Here is a 13,076-nt window from a genome sequence, read left to right on the forward strand (position 1 = left end):
TTCAAATTTCGTCGTGGCAGCTGCTACGAAAAGGGCCGCTACCGTCACGAATAATTGCTCCACCTGCACCAGTGTTGTCCTCATCCGAGAAAGCAACATCGACATTAAGTGCCAACTGACCCACCAGGGGCCTCCTCCAATGATTCAGTCTTGGTGTCGCTGTAGGTTTACTAGCCGCACATGAAAAATTCAAACAGAGTGCCCCAATGGGCCGGTGTTTGGACCTCTTCCTGCTTAACAATTTGTCTTTGATGCCACCATAGATACCAGCTCATCACCGCCATCAGCTCTGGTAGTTCAACAATGCTCATACATTGCTTCTTATGTTCTGGGTCATCGAGAAAGATTTCCATGATTTCTACTCCTGTACGTCCAGGTGCAGCTACTGTAGCCATTATTTCATGTACGCCAAGGCACCTCCATACATCCTCCAAACACCCGACTTGGTAAGATGCCAAGCAACGAAGTCCTCCATTTCATGCTGGAAGATCGGGATTCGCAGAATCCTATCTGCATCTATACTCAAAAAATTGTCTCGTATCAGCTCCTCGTAGCAGTCCCCAGTGACTGGGTTTATGAGCACACAGTTGCCCCTCAAAATTATTATCTTCCTTGAATTACTACTAGGGATCCAACAATCTTCCCATATATTAATTTTCATGCCATTGCCAACCCTTCAAATGCATCCTTTCTTGAATGTTTGAATCCCTGCTCAAATACTCTCCCAAACACATGAAGATCCCTTCTTTAGTGCACAGTTCAACAAATCACCTCAGGGGTACTATTTGACTATGGTAGTATTTGACTATGAGAACTCGTGCACATAAGGAATCATAATTATCAATGAGGCGCCAACATTGTTTGGCTAACATAGCCAAACTAAAACTATGGATATCATGAAATCCCATACCTCCCCAACTCTTCGGGGCACACATTTTCCACCAAGCAAACCAATGCATTTTCCGCTAGTTCTCTCCGTCACCCCACCAAAAGTGCGATATAGCAACAGTGATTCCCTTATAGATTTTCATTGGAAATTTGAATACCCCATCGCATAGGTCGGGATGGCTTGAGCCACCGCTTTGATTAAGGCCTCTTTCCCTCCATATGATAAGGTTCTTTCCTTCCAGCCATTAACAAGTTTCTGTATTCTTTCTATAAGGTGTTTAAAGCAATCAACTCTATCAACACCAATCATAGACGACAACCCCAAGTATTTATCTGATATTGATTCAGTCATAATATCCAGGATTTGAAAAACATCTACCTTATCATCCACACTTGTATTAGGACTGAAATAAATAGAAGATTTTGCAGAGCTAACCATTTGTCCTGAAGCATCACAATAGTCATCTAGAATTCTCTTCAGAGTAATATCATTCATAGCATTTGCTTTCATGAGGATCAAAGAATCATCAACAAGAAGTAAGTGGGATATATGAAAGGGCAGTCACGACACACCTGGACTCCTCATGAGCAATTAATGCGGACAAGCCTTCCGCACACAAGAGAAATAGGTAGGGGGAAAGGACCCCCCTGCCTAAGGCCTCTAGAAGGAACGAAAACATCTGTTTCATCCGAGTTGAATCTGACCTTGTATTGAACGGATTTGACACATTTCATAAAAACTTGAACCCACCACATGTCAAAACCAAGTTTTTGCAATATCGCCTCCAGAAAGACCCACTCAACGCAGTCATACGCCTTGTGCATGTCCAACTTCACAGCACATGGCCAACTTTTCCTTTCTTCTTCTTCTTCTTCATGGTATGTAAACACTCGTAAGCCACAATTACATTATCAGTAATGATATGCCCTGGAACAAAAACGCTATGTGTCTCACTAATAATATCAGGAAGAAAAATCTTTAGCCTAGCTGCTAGCATCTTCGCTATTACTTTGTAAACAACATTACAGAGGCTTATTGGCCTAAATTGTGAGACATTCTCCGGCGTATCAACTTTGGGAATCAGCACTATCGTGGTTGTGTTCCATCCCTCTGGGATGACCCCACTACTCACAGCATACAATACTTCTTTTGTAAGATCATCCCCGATTAAATGCCAAAACTTTTTATAAAATATTGCGTGTAAGCCATATGACCCAGGAGCCTTTAGATCGTCAATGCTGAACAACGCTCTCTTCACTTCCTCCTCAATGTATGGTGTTACTCTTGGTTTAACCTTCTCGAGTACTTCCTGGTTCACGACATGTACCTCTGCCGTGAACAAGTTCTGGAAGTAGCTGTCAATCAGAGCTCTCATAGCCTCATTATCCTCCTTCCAATCACCGTTTGCATCCATAAGACGCCGGATGAAGTTTATCTTTTTTTCTGGTTGTTGCAAAATTATTGAAAAAAATTGTATTGCGATCGCCGAATTTAAGCCAGTTCGTGCGAGCCCTTTGCACCCAGTATATTTCCTCTTTTTCCATTGTTTCCTCAATCTCAGTTAGTAGATGTCTCTGCCGATCTGCCGACTCGTCAGTAAGTGGGCCCGATCACAGTTTTTCTAGCTCCTCCTTAAAGCTGTTCAGTCGGCGCTGTGGTGACTTGAGTACTGTTCGATCCCAGTCATGCAAATCCATGTGTACCTCTGCAGTACGTTCAGCAAATGGCATAGTACCTGATGTACATGACCATGATTCAGTTACTCGGTCTGCTTAGCGTCTTCAACCAGTGGTGGATTTATATCCAAAGGAAGCGCTTCCAAAAGTAAATCCTGTAAAAATAAAAGGAAGAGAATGGCGGTGTCTGCTTCGCGTCGAGGAACTGACGAAATTTGAAGATGCAAATACGGAGGAGTGTTGGCGTTGTGCTATGGACGAGGAGTTGGGATCGATCCAAGAAAACAAAACATGGGAGCTCGTGGATCCACCCAACGACCATAAAATCGTAGGGCTCAAGTGGGTGTACAAAGTCAAAAAAGATGCCGAAGGAAACTTGGTGAAGTATAAGGCAAAGCTTGTAGCCAAATGATACGTGCAAGAGCAAGGTGTAGACTTCGAGGAAGTGTTCGCTCCAGTCACAGGGATGGAATCGGTGAGGCTAGTTATAGCTCTCGCGGCTCAGGAATCTTGGAGGCTACATCACATGGATGTACGACCCAGTCCCAGCGCCGAGTACTTCCGGCGACGGTGATACACGACCGACGACGAACGACGATGACAGACAAAGCTCGCTGACGAACTTGGTTCCTGCCCCAAGTCGTCCTGACACAGCGAGATACTTTACGTCGAGATGCACTGTATGTAGCTAGCATGATCAGGGCCGGTCCATACATATTCGGGGCCCTGGGGTGAGACGACAAAATGGGGGCCTTGTGTACAAATAAAAATTCAGAATATATTGTATTTCAAAAGTAATTTAGTAAATACTAGCATAGATTGATGGACTTTGAACTAAAACCACAAGGGAGGTGAAAAAAACACATTCGAATCTTGTTGTTTCTCCTAACACTTCTGGAAGCCCGCATTACAAACAACTCGATCCAAACGTTCCCTGATGCGTCGCCTTCTCTATGTAAATTGTTCACCGGTATAACCCATGTCATCTAGTTCGCAATCCACTAGGGCGTTGCGGAGATTTTGCATCATACGTACAGGTCGTGCTGCACGGCTGCACCTCCCTCCTTTTCATGAGAGTATAAAATCTCATTAAAATCGCCTATGACAACCCATGGTAGAGATGCCTGAAGGTACAGATTGTAGTTCCATGTGAGTGATCTATCCTCCCATTTGGGTTCACCATAAAAACCTGTTAATCTCTCCACTTCTCATCCAATGAAGTTCCCATCCTTACATCGATGAAATTCTTTGTTTTTCCCATTACTTCCAACACAACAGGATTGCGCCAAAGGACTAAAAGACCACCACTTGCCGCAACACTTTCCACCACTTCCTCATGGTCCATCTTAAGTTTTCCCATCAATTTTCCACCCTCGCTGTGTTCAAATGTGTTTCGGACTGAAAAAACACATCCGGCCCCATTGCTTTTGGATGTCCATAAGTGCCATTACTACCACGGTACTGGCCATACCGCGACAGTTCCAATAGATGGTTTTCATTGGTTTCGGCGATAACCCTTGAGGGGAGTCGTCAATGTGTCATTTGTTCCTTGACCCGAGTTGCTAGTTTTAGATCTCAACCTTTTCAAATATTAAAGTTTCGGTGGAGTATTAAGCAGACTCTCGTCCACTGGTTCCGTGGCAACGTTCTCCAACAAGTGAACTTTGTCATTAACAAAGCTAGCTGGAGGTATTTGAGGAGACATCGGCGCTGAAGCAACGGTGCCATCCTGTGATATGAGCCTTTTCTAGGCAGTGAGTACGATCACACCATTGGGGTTCTTAGCATCTATGTCCATGGCCAGCCCTTCTTGTGGGTTGGGGGCACCAGGGTTCCCCTCTCCCTTTGCCAAAGCCGCCGCCCCTGCCAGCACCATCACCATTCTGCCCCATTCCTCTTCCATCTCCTTGTCTGCCTCCTGGTCTGTCAAAGATAACAAGTAACCAACTGCCCCACTCACAATCCTCCGACTTATATATTCCATCCCCGCATTCGGTCACAACATGTCCAACAAGTCCACAGAAATCACAAAAATCTTGCAGTTTCTCGTATTCCACAGGGTACTACTTCCTTTTCTCTTTCAATTTCAGTGGCACAAAACATACGAGCGGAGTATCTAGCAAGATGAACACCCTGGCTCGTAGATAGTTAGTAGGGTTTATCGGACCCTCATTAACAATTACTTTTATGGGCGGGATGCCTACTTTCCTCGCGATCTTTGTCGCTAGCTCAGTGTTCTTCATGAGCCCCTCTGGGATACCCCTGATGCGAGTCCACAGTAGAATTCGATCCAATTTGTAGTCTTGACATTCGGTATGCCATCATATTCCGCGATCACCACTGGCGCACCACGGAACTCCCACGGGCCTCCGTTCATCACGCGGTTCCAGTCGCCCAAACACAAAAATTGGGCCAAGAACAGGTTGCTGCCCCTGATTTTGAAGGTAACACCCTGAGCAGACACTCAGGCATTTCGCATCGATTTGAATAAGGCCACATGGTTGAAGGGTTTTTGGGTGTGAACCCTAAAGATCCCGATCCAGCGTGTTTCCTCAATCAGTCCTTCTATTTCTTCTGACAGATCCAACTCTTCTTCCTCTTCTCCATGTATAATCAGACCCACAAATCGATCTTCCAAGGAGGAATCATGGTGGTAATCTTTGTTGTACATGCCGCCACCGGCTGCAGCCCTAGGCGGGGCCGATCCCGATCCCGTCTCCGCCATGTCGCCTGGGAGGGGTACTCACGTGCGTGGGCTCGGCCACAATCCAATCTCACTGGGGTTGACGTGGGGAATCACCGGAGATCGGCGATCTATGGTGGACTCAGGCCTTCGCCGCCAGAGGATATGGCGAACCCTAGGAGACCTAGGGGAAGTGGGGTACGTGAAAAAAAAGAGGTAGAAACCTACTCTGTCTCGCTCTTTGGTTAATGGAATGAGCGGATTTTCAGTTGAGTTTTTTGTTGTTGTTGCCGTCTTCCTTTTATACATGGAGTGAGATTGAGATAATGATAGTTAGGTGTCAACCCAAAGGATCGCCATTCGATTTTGATCCAAGGGCTCAGGAAAATGGTTGCGTATTTTTAAAAGGGCGCCACGGCAATGTGTGACGACAAATTCTAGTCTTAGATGCAATGTTGTGCGGCTCTTCTTCTTCCTCCGACTCCTTGACGCTTCCTCGCTCCTCATCCCATGACCTCCTTTGCTGCCAAATTTGCCGACGTCCTTAGATTCATTGCCGTCATGTCCAGATAAGGTGTTCTTCTAATGCTGTTGGGACACTCATTAACCGTCTAACACATGTGAAATCTCATAGCCGCGTCGCTCACCCCCTCATCTTCTTCCTAGCACACACCGGAGGCCGAGTCAAGACGGCGAGCTTCATAGAGTAGTTTTTTTTTTCTGGTAAGAAAATCAGACATAGCAGACATTCTGGGCCGGGCTTGTTCTAAAAGAGAAAGGACCATAAGTGGAATGTTGGTTGAACCCTCGTACTTGCTCAGAGTAGTGGTCGTCCGCCAGTCCACAGCCATCAGTTTAGTCCCCACCCGGTAGCATAATTCTAGGGTTTCCTTGTCACTGCCGTCGGAGGTGAGATCCGGGCGTCGATGGAGGCGAGTTCGGGGCCTCGCCGGAGTTCCACCCCGGAGCCAGATGGCCCAGGCGACGGAGCGGACCTCATCAGCGGCCTCCCCGACGACGTGCTCCTCCTTGTCCTCGCCCGCCTCCCCTGCGCCGCCGCCGCCGCCCGCACGGGAGTCCTCTCCCACCGGTGGCTCGGCCTCTGGCCCAGCCTCCGCCAGATCGTCTTCCGCGGCGTGGCCCTCCCCTCGCTCGAGGAGGCGCTCGGCCGCGTCACTCCGCCTGCGGTTTCCCTCCTCAAGATCCGCGTCCCCATCAAGCAGCAGCGTGGACCCGTCCCCACGGCCACGGAGCACCGGACAGACAGCGCCGGCGTCCCCATCAACTCGCTGCTCCGCGCCGCCGCGCGGCTCGAACCGGAGAAGCTCGACTTCCGCCTCCCCGCCGGCTTAATCGACCGTTCCCTCGCTGTCGATCTGCCTTGCTTCCACCGCGCCACCTCTATCGCGCTGGACCTTTCCCCCATCACCCTGGCCCTGCCGGCCGGCGCCGATTTCCCCGCACTTGAGACGCTGTCCCTGGTGCGTTGCAGTACCGACCTCGACGCCTTGCTCTCCTGCTGCCCGCGCGTGCGCACGCTCCACCTCAGCACGGCCCGCGACATTAGGGTCAACTCGCCGTCGCTCCAGGAGCTTGTCGTCTGCTGTGAGACCAGTGTGACACGACATGTCGACATCGTTGCTCCCGCTCTTAAGCAGTTGGCCATCTCATTGACGGCGGTGGACCTCAGCATCTCCGTCTTGGCACCAATGGTGGAGAAGGTCTCGTGGCACTGCCTATACTTGGGACCGCGTATTGTGTTTGGTGTTTGGAGCCTCAACAAGGTGCAGCTACAGTCGGCGGAGATACAAGGAGAGCCATCGTCGCTGTGCATTTATGCCTGTGCGGTGCGTCCCTTTTACTGTTCAATCTGCTCCAAGGCTCTGACTAAACTAATTTTGTGAATGATATCTATCTATATCGTGGCAAATTGTTTTTTCAGTACTCTGGCTTCTTTCGCGCTCAGGAGAGCCACTTTAAGCAGGAGATCGAGAAACATATGGTTGCTGCTTTCTCTGGTTTAGAGCTTCATCTCACATCGACGAGGCATGCTTTTGGAGCATTGGTGTTTCATCTTCTTGGAATGAATCGAATCCGTACTGCTATGCGGAGGCTTAAGGTCGTCCTACAGAGATCAGCGGTAATTCTCAGCTCTGATTATATAACCCAATAATACATTGTGTATTTGTGTGGTTATTCATATATGTTCATTTTTTGTTTTAGTTGAAAGAAGTATGCCTGCCATACTGTCCTTGTGAGTCGAACTGGAGGTCCCAGACTATATCCTTGGATGCTCTCGAAGAAGTGGAGTTCAATGGATTCGACGGAGCGGATCATGAGTTTGATTTATTGGAATTGGTACTTGGATGTGCACCGACACTGAAAAGAATGATTGTCAAGCTATCCGAGGAGACCTCGGCAAGTAATGATGGATGCGCAAAGATAGACAACATCTTCAAGGCATGGTCCTCTGTGGAATGTGATGTTTATCACAGCTCTGGTGAGATATATTTGGCATGCATTATTAGTATCTTGCTAATGAAACACAGATATACTCCCTCGGTTTCCGAAAGAAGGCTTATAAATTTTCTCCTAAGACAAACGGTGCAAAGTTTTACCAAGTTTGTAAAAAGGCCATAGTGATACTAATTTTGTATTGTAGTTGTTGATAATTTTTCTTATATAAGTTTGTTCAAATTTTGCACCATTTGACTTGAGACAAAATTATAGTCCTTCTATGAGACGGAGGAAGTAACTGTTAATCGATGTGTAAGATTTGACTGATTTGTTGAATATGTGGAGTTGACATGCCAATTATATAGTTTGGTTGTGCAGGTCTAATTTATTAGCTAATTAAACATTTTATATTTCTGCCAAATTTGTGTGCTCAGATGCTCATGTCTTTTCTTATAGAAACTGAAACTGAATGGTGGATTGGATGATAAGAAAAATAACGTATTTTTACTCAGGCTTCCTTACCTAAATTGCTCTTTTGCATTTCAGAATCTTCTTCACAACCAAACTGAATTCATCGACCTTGGGGTTTGGTACAAATTTTAGTTTGATTTAAACTTTATTCAGCAATTAGTTTGTATTCCTTTCTGCTGTCAGTGTGTATTCCGTTTTATTTCTGGTTTTGCATCTGTATTCAGTAGCAAAAATACAGGTCCCAGTTCTCAAAAATAAAATAAAATAATAATACAGTTTCCAGATAACCTAAAGTTTGTCCCATCTAAGTTTTTCATTGGCCTTCGGGTTTCTTTCTGCTCTCATCATATTATGTTTTATTTGGCAGCATATAAGAATAATACAGGGGGAGTCTCCCCTCTGTTCCCATTCTTTTTTGATACTGACTTGAGCTTGTTTCTATTTGTTTCCTCTTAAGGGTTAATGCACAGCAGCCAAAATTGCCCGTCAACATGATTCTCATCCTTGGGTCTCTTGATCCTGTGGTGCGCATTGACAAGATCATCCTAAGTCTGTGGATTCATGGTGCACATTGACAAGGTCTCAGGACTTTGCTTGGTTGCTTCAACTGATCATCTGGCGTGTTCTTTTGCCGGTGTACTGTACTGGTTATATATAAGGTGCTCAGTTGTATCTATTGTGGTTCCTATGCTGTTTGACTATTGAATTAATGCACTCTACCTATGTTGTGAGTCAATTACTCGAAGCCGACTATCATGTTAAGCCGATGGTTTCAGTTCCCATTTTGCGCTGTTTCATTGTGACGATGACATTGCATGTTTTCAGCGGTAGTAAAATTATCTGCAGTGAATGCTCCCCTTACCGCTCTTAGTGCTTATACAGCTGTGGTTGGATGAACCAAACGGCTCTGTGAGATAGCTCAGTAGCTTAAACTTGGAATTATCCTCTCTTTTCTAACTGCTGCACTACACCCTATATGATGGATTGAAGATTCATCTTTGTGTCACTTCTGTTTTAGCAGAATCTGTGTCATCTTGTGAACATATGCAAGGTGCAAGTTGATTCCTGGCGATACTAGTTGATTGAGTGCAATATATATATATGGCAAGAAGCATCTGGGCTCTTGTTAGTTCTGAACTTTGTGAAGCTCTGATTTTTCTGAAACAATCCCGGTGGCAAAGGCTTGGCTGTCCGGCTTGAGTTCGTCATAGCAATTGTAATTAACACTGTGGGCAGTCTAGTTGTGCCTCTCTTTGTGAAGGGATACATGTATGGCTTTCGGATCCTTCAGATCCTTTGTGTATCCCCATGAACATCATTAGGTAATGAAGCTCTCTAATGAGAGTATGGTTTATCTAATGAATGGTTGGATGTTTCATCTTTTTTGAGATTTGCCAGTGCCTTATTCTTTTGTTTTCTTGTAGCTCATCATCTGCTTAGGGCGTCTCTAACCAAACCCTTATCCTGTAACTCCTCAAATGATCTGTCAAACTTTAATGCTTGAAATATTAGGCGTTAAAATGTGGCTGCAACCTAACCGAACATCTATATTTAACTCTCTATTTTTTTAAACTAATTCTTCCATCCTTTGTGAGATACACATTTCAAACAATTGCATGGTATTTCACCAATTTTTTGAATAGTTCAAGTTTGTCTAATCGTACAATTCAAATTATAAGATGCATATACTTCATCCAAAAGACACAAAATCAATCAAGTCTACCCAAAGAATCGGTGGAGCCGGTAGGCAGCAGTCGGTGGGGCAACCTGGGAAGCAGTCGGTGGGGCAGTTAGTGTCGCAATAGATGGTCAAAAAAATCTTCTAAGGGGGCAGCAGGCGCTGCCCCGAGGTTCTCTCTCTCTCTCTCTCTCTCTCTCTCTCTCTCTCTCTCGCTCTCTCTCCATGGATGGGACATGGTCCACATCCTTGGGCTCGGGTGGGAGTCGTGGGACTTCTTCGTGAGCATGTGTCTTTGGTCGCCGGATCCCTCCAGTGCAATAATGTTGGCAGCCTAGGGAGCCACGGAAGCGACCCGCATAGTCGGTTCAACCAATGGGGCCGGCTGAGCAGAAGGCGGGGTCTTGCTGACGGTCTTTTTGGTCTTCATGAACATAGATCCCTGCTTGCCAGATCCAATAAAAAAGACGACTGTCAGGCCTTCGGCCAAATTCAACAAATCAAGTACAAGCAAATATCAAAGTTGTAAGTAGAACTACCATGATAAGTAATGAATATTAGTGCAATTTCGGACGCATGGAGGCATGCGGACGGTGCGGACGCATCCGACTGTATCCCTAGAAAAGAGGACCAATAAGGGTTTCCCTAGGTGAGCAGCACATCCCTGAATCTACCGGGGATTCACGGCCTTGGGAATATTTATGTTGGAGTAATTTTCCTTCTATTTTCTGTTATTCTGTTGTGTTAACCCTTATTTTGCCGTGCTCTTTTTAGCTGGACCAGAAAGGTGATGGCACCTGGTTTTGTTTCGACCACGATACTGGAGACTCCGAGGGGTTTTGCCTACTTCAGTGTTTACGGGCCTGCAACTTCTGGACCAGAGACTTGTATACAACCATTTCCAAACCGTCCTTGCATGTCAGTCACTTCCATTCTGCTTCTTATGATGCTTCACTTTGTTATTACAGAGTATATGGTCATTGTTTATCAAGAAGAGCTTTGCTACAAAAGTTAGTATTTCTGATTCTATCTACCATGCTTTCATTAGCGTTTGCTTTGGTTGTGTTCTCTTATTTAATTTGCACTCAGGAATCAGGCTTGATCATAATCTATATATATTATCACTGGCATTAAAGAGTTAGGGAGCTTGCAACTAAAAGGTACATCCAAAATATCTTACACAGCAAAATAATCTGTTGGAGAAATGCAAGGTTACTGTGCTTCATTTGTAAGTTTTCTCTAATAATACTATGTTACTTTCTTACCAGGTTATGAGTTTGCATGAGTTCGTAGAGGTCAATAAGAAGTCTGTTGTGCTTGCGCTCAAGGATGGTCTTGGTAAGAGGCTTCCTGATATCGTTTTAGTAGTTTGTCTGTGCCTTTCTCTTTCCATGAATTAATGGTCACTGCTAACGTATCAGTAACATCTTTTATTCCTAGAAAATTGATTGCTTTGACGACAGGTTACTCATGAACTGATGTGGGGGTTAAGGAATGTGCTGTATGATTATAATGCCAGCGAGAAAATCCCTGAGAGTGTGCAAGCCGCCCGCCGCTGCCAGCGAGATGACACCGCTGGGACGCGCGAGGCGGCTATCGTTGCCACGCGAGCCACCGTCGGGACATGCGAGGAGGAGTTGTGCCTTGTTCCGGGCACCAACGTGTCGTCGCCCACCGCGTCACCCGACACGCCACGACCCCGATTCACCGCCGCCTTGCCATCCATGTACAACGACTCAACTTGTTGCGCCTCACCCACTGGAATTCACCTCCACCATGCCGGATGGCCCTGCCTCCTCTTGGGTTCTGAGTGATTCCATATATTCTCGGCTCTATAATTCTGGTTTGTCATTATCAACAAAAGAAATCTACAAATTCTCTTGTATCTTCTCCTCCTTTGGTAGAGGTGTCTAAAATCCTAACCTCTTGGCATTATCCTATTTGTCATTACAGCCCGAACAAGAGATTCAAACGCTCAGGTTCATATGCATCTATGGGTGAGTTCTTCATTTTGTTCAATTTGCTCCACAACATGGTTGGTGCGCGTCCTTGCAATGGCATGGTGATAGCAAGGAAATCGAGTGTCACCACTCTTTCTCTATTCAGGTGCTCTTCAGTTTTCTGATGTGCTACTTTGTTCTACATGTTGGCCAATTGTTATCTCTGGAGTGCTTCATCTGTGTGCGTTTTTGTAGGAATATTCCATGTGTCATTGCTACCAGTTCTACTGAAAATCAAAAGGCTGCTATATTATTGCCACTTTAATGCCATGGATCTAGATTATTTTCCTTGTACGTATTTATGCTATAGATGTAAAAAAATAGTGATATTCCTGCTACTTTACTGGACTCCTGGCACTGTTATGCAGGAGTGTTGGCAACTATAATTCAGATTCCGTTTACTATGAAAGAATGGACTACAAGAATTGTTTTGTAATCGTAGGACTTCTTGTGTTATGAGAGTAGCTAGCAAGTGTTATTTTCGATTTATGATGTTATGATATAGGAGCCATATGCAAGGGACTTCTTTTGCAAAAAATAAAATAAAAATGCAAGGGTCTTGAAGTCGACTCCGATATTTCCAGGTTTATGTAGTGGTAACAAGTGATTTGCCACTCCGATGTTATATAAATGTATATCCTCTTGAGTGTCATAGTGCCATGTAAACAAAACACATTAGTTGTTGAAATTCGTAGTTATAATTACTTCTGATTTGACACAACGGTATAAACAAATTTACTTGGTTTACACAATCGTTTTTAAGACTACAGGCATGTTTTCTGCCTTGGTATGAATGTAAAAAAAATGTGGTCGTCTAAAATTAAGAGAAACATAGGCATACATGAGAAGTTTCATCACCATGTGAATCTTGTGATCATGGGCGTGCTATTCCAGAATAAATAGTGATGTTAGGTTTTAGCTTCTTTACCAAAATATGGTAACGTCTTTTTGGTTTCCAGAATTTGGTTGTTTACTGTAAAAAAGAAAATGAGTGCACTGTTGGCTAATATAAATGATTTATATGTTTATAATTTATAGGGGAGTTTGATTGTCCAGAGAAGATTGGTAGGGCATAATGATGATCTCTTACCTCATATAGCTTGTTGATATAATTGTTTTCAGAAAATTCGTAAACAGTTTGTATATATTTTTGAGTTTCACCACCGGCAACGTCTTTTGTAGAGTAAAACTCACATTAATTATTCTCTAATACCTGGATATT

At 44.8% G+C, this 13,076-nt stretch overlaps 1 protein-coding gene across 1 annotated transcript; it reads left to right on the plus strand.

Moving 5' to 3' along the window:
- The first annotated feature begins 6,174 nt into the window (after positions 1-6,174).
- LOC119341293 lies at positions 6,175-8,966 on the plus strand. The gene is made up of 4 exons (XM_037613174.1): positions 6,175-7,095; positions 7,191-7,388; positions 7,472-7,748; positions 8,634-8,966. The coding sequence occupies exons 1-4, from the start codon at positions 6,175-6,177 to the stop codon at positions 8,669-8,671; spliced, it is 1,434 nt and encodes a 477-aa protein (XP_037469071.1). The 3' UTR covers positions 8,672-8,966.
- The last annotated feature ends 4,110 nt before the right edge of the window (positions 8,967-13,076 follow it).

This window comes from Triticum dicoccoides, chromosome 7B (assembly GCF_002162155.2).
Source record: "Triticum dicoccoides isolate Atlit2015 ecotype Zavitan chromosome 7B, WEW_v2.0, whole genome shotgun sequence".
Taxonomy (NCBI): Eukaryota; Viridiplantae; Streptophyta; class Magnoliopsida; order Poales; family Poaceae; genus Triticum; species Triticum dicoccoides.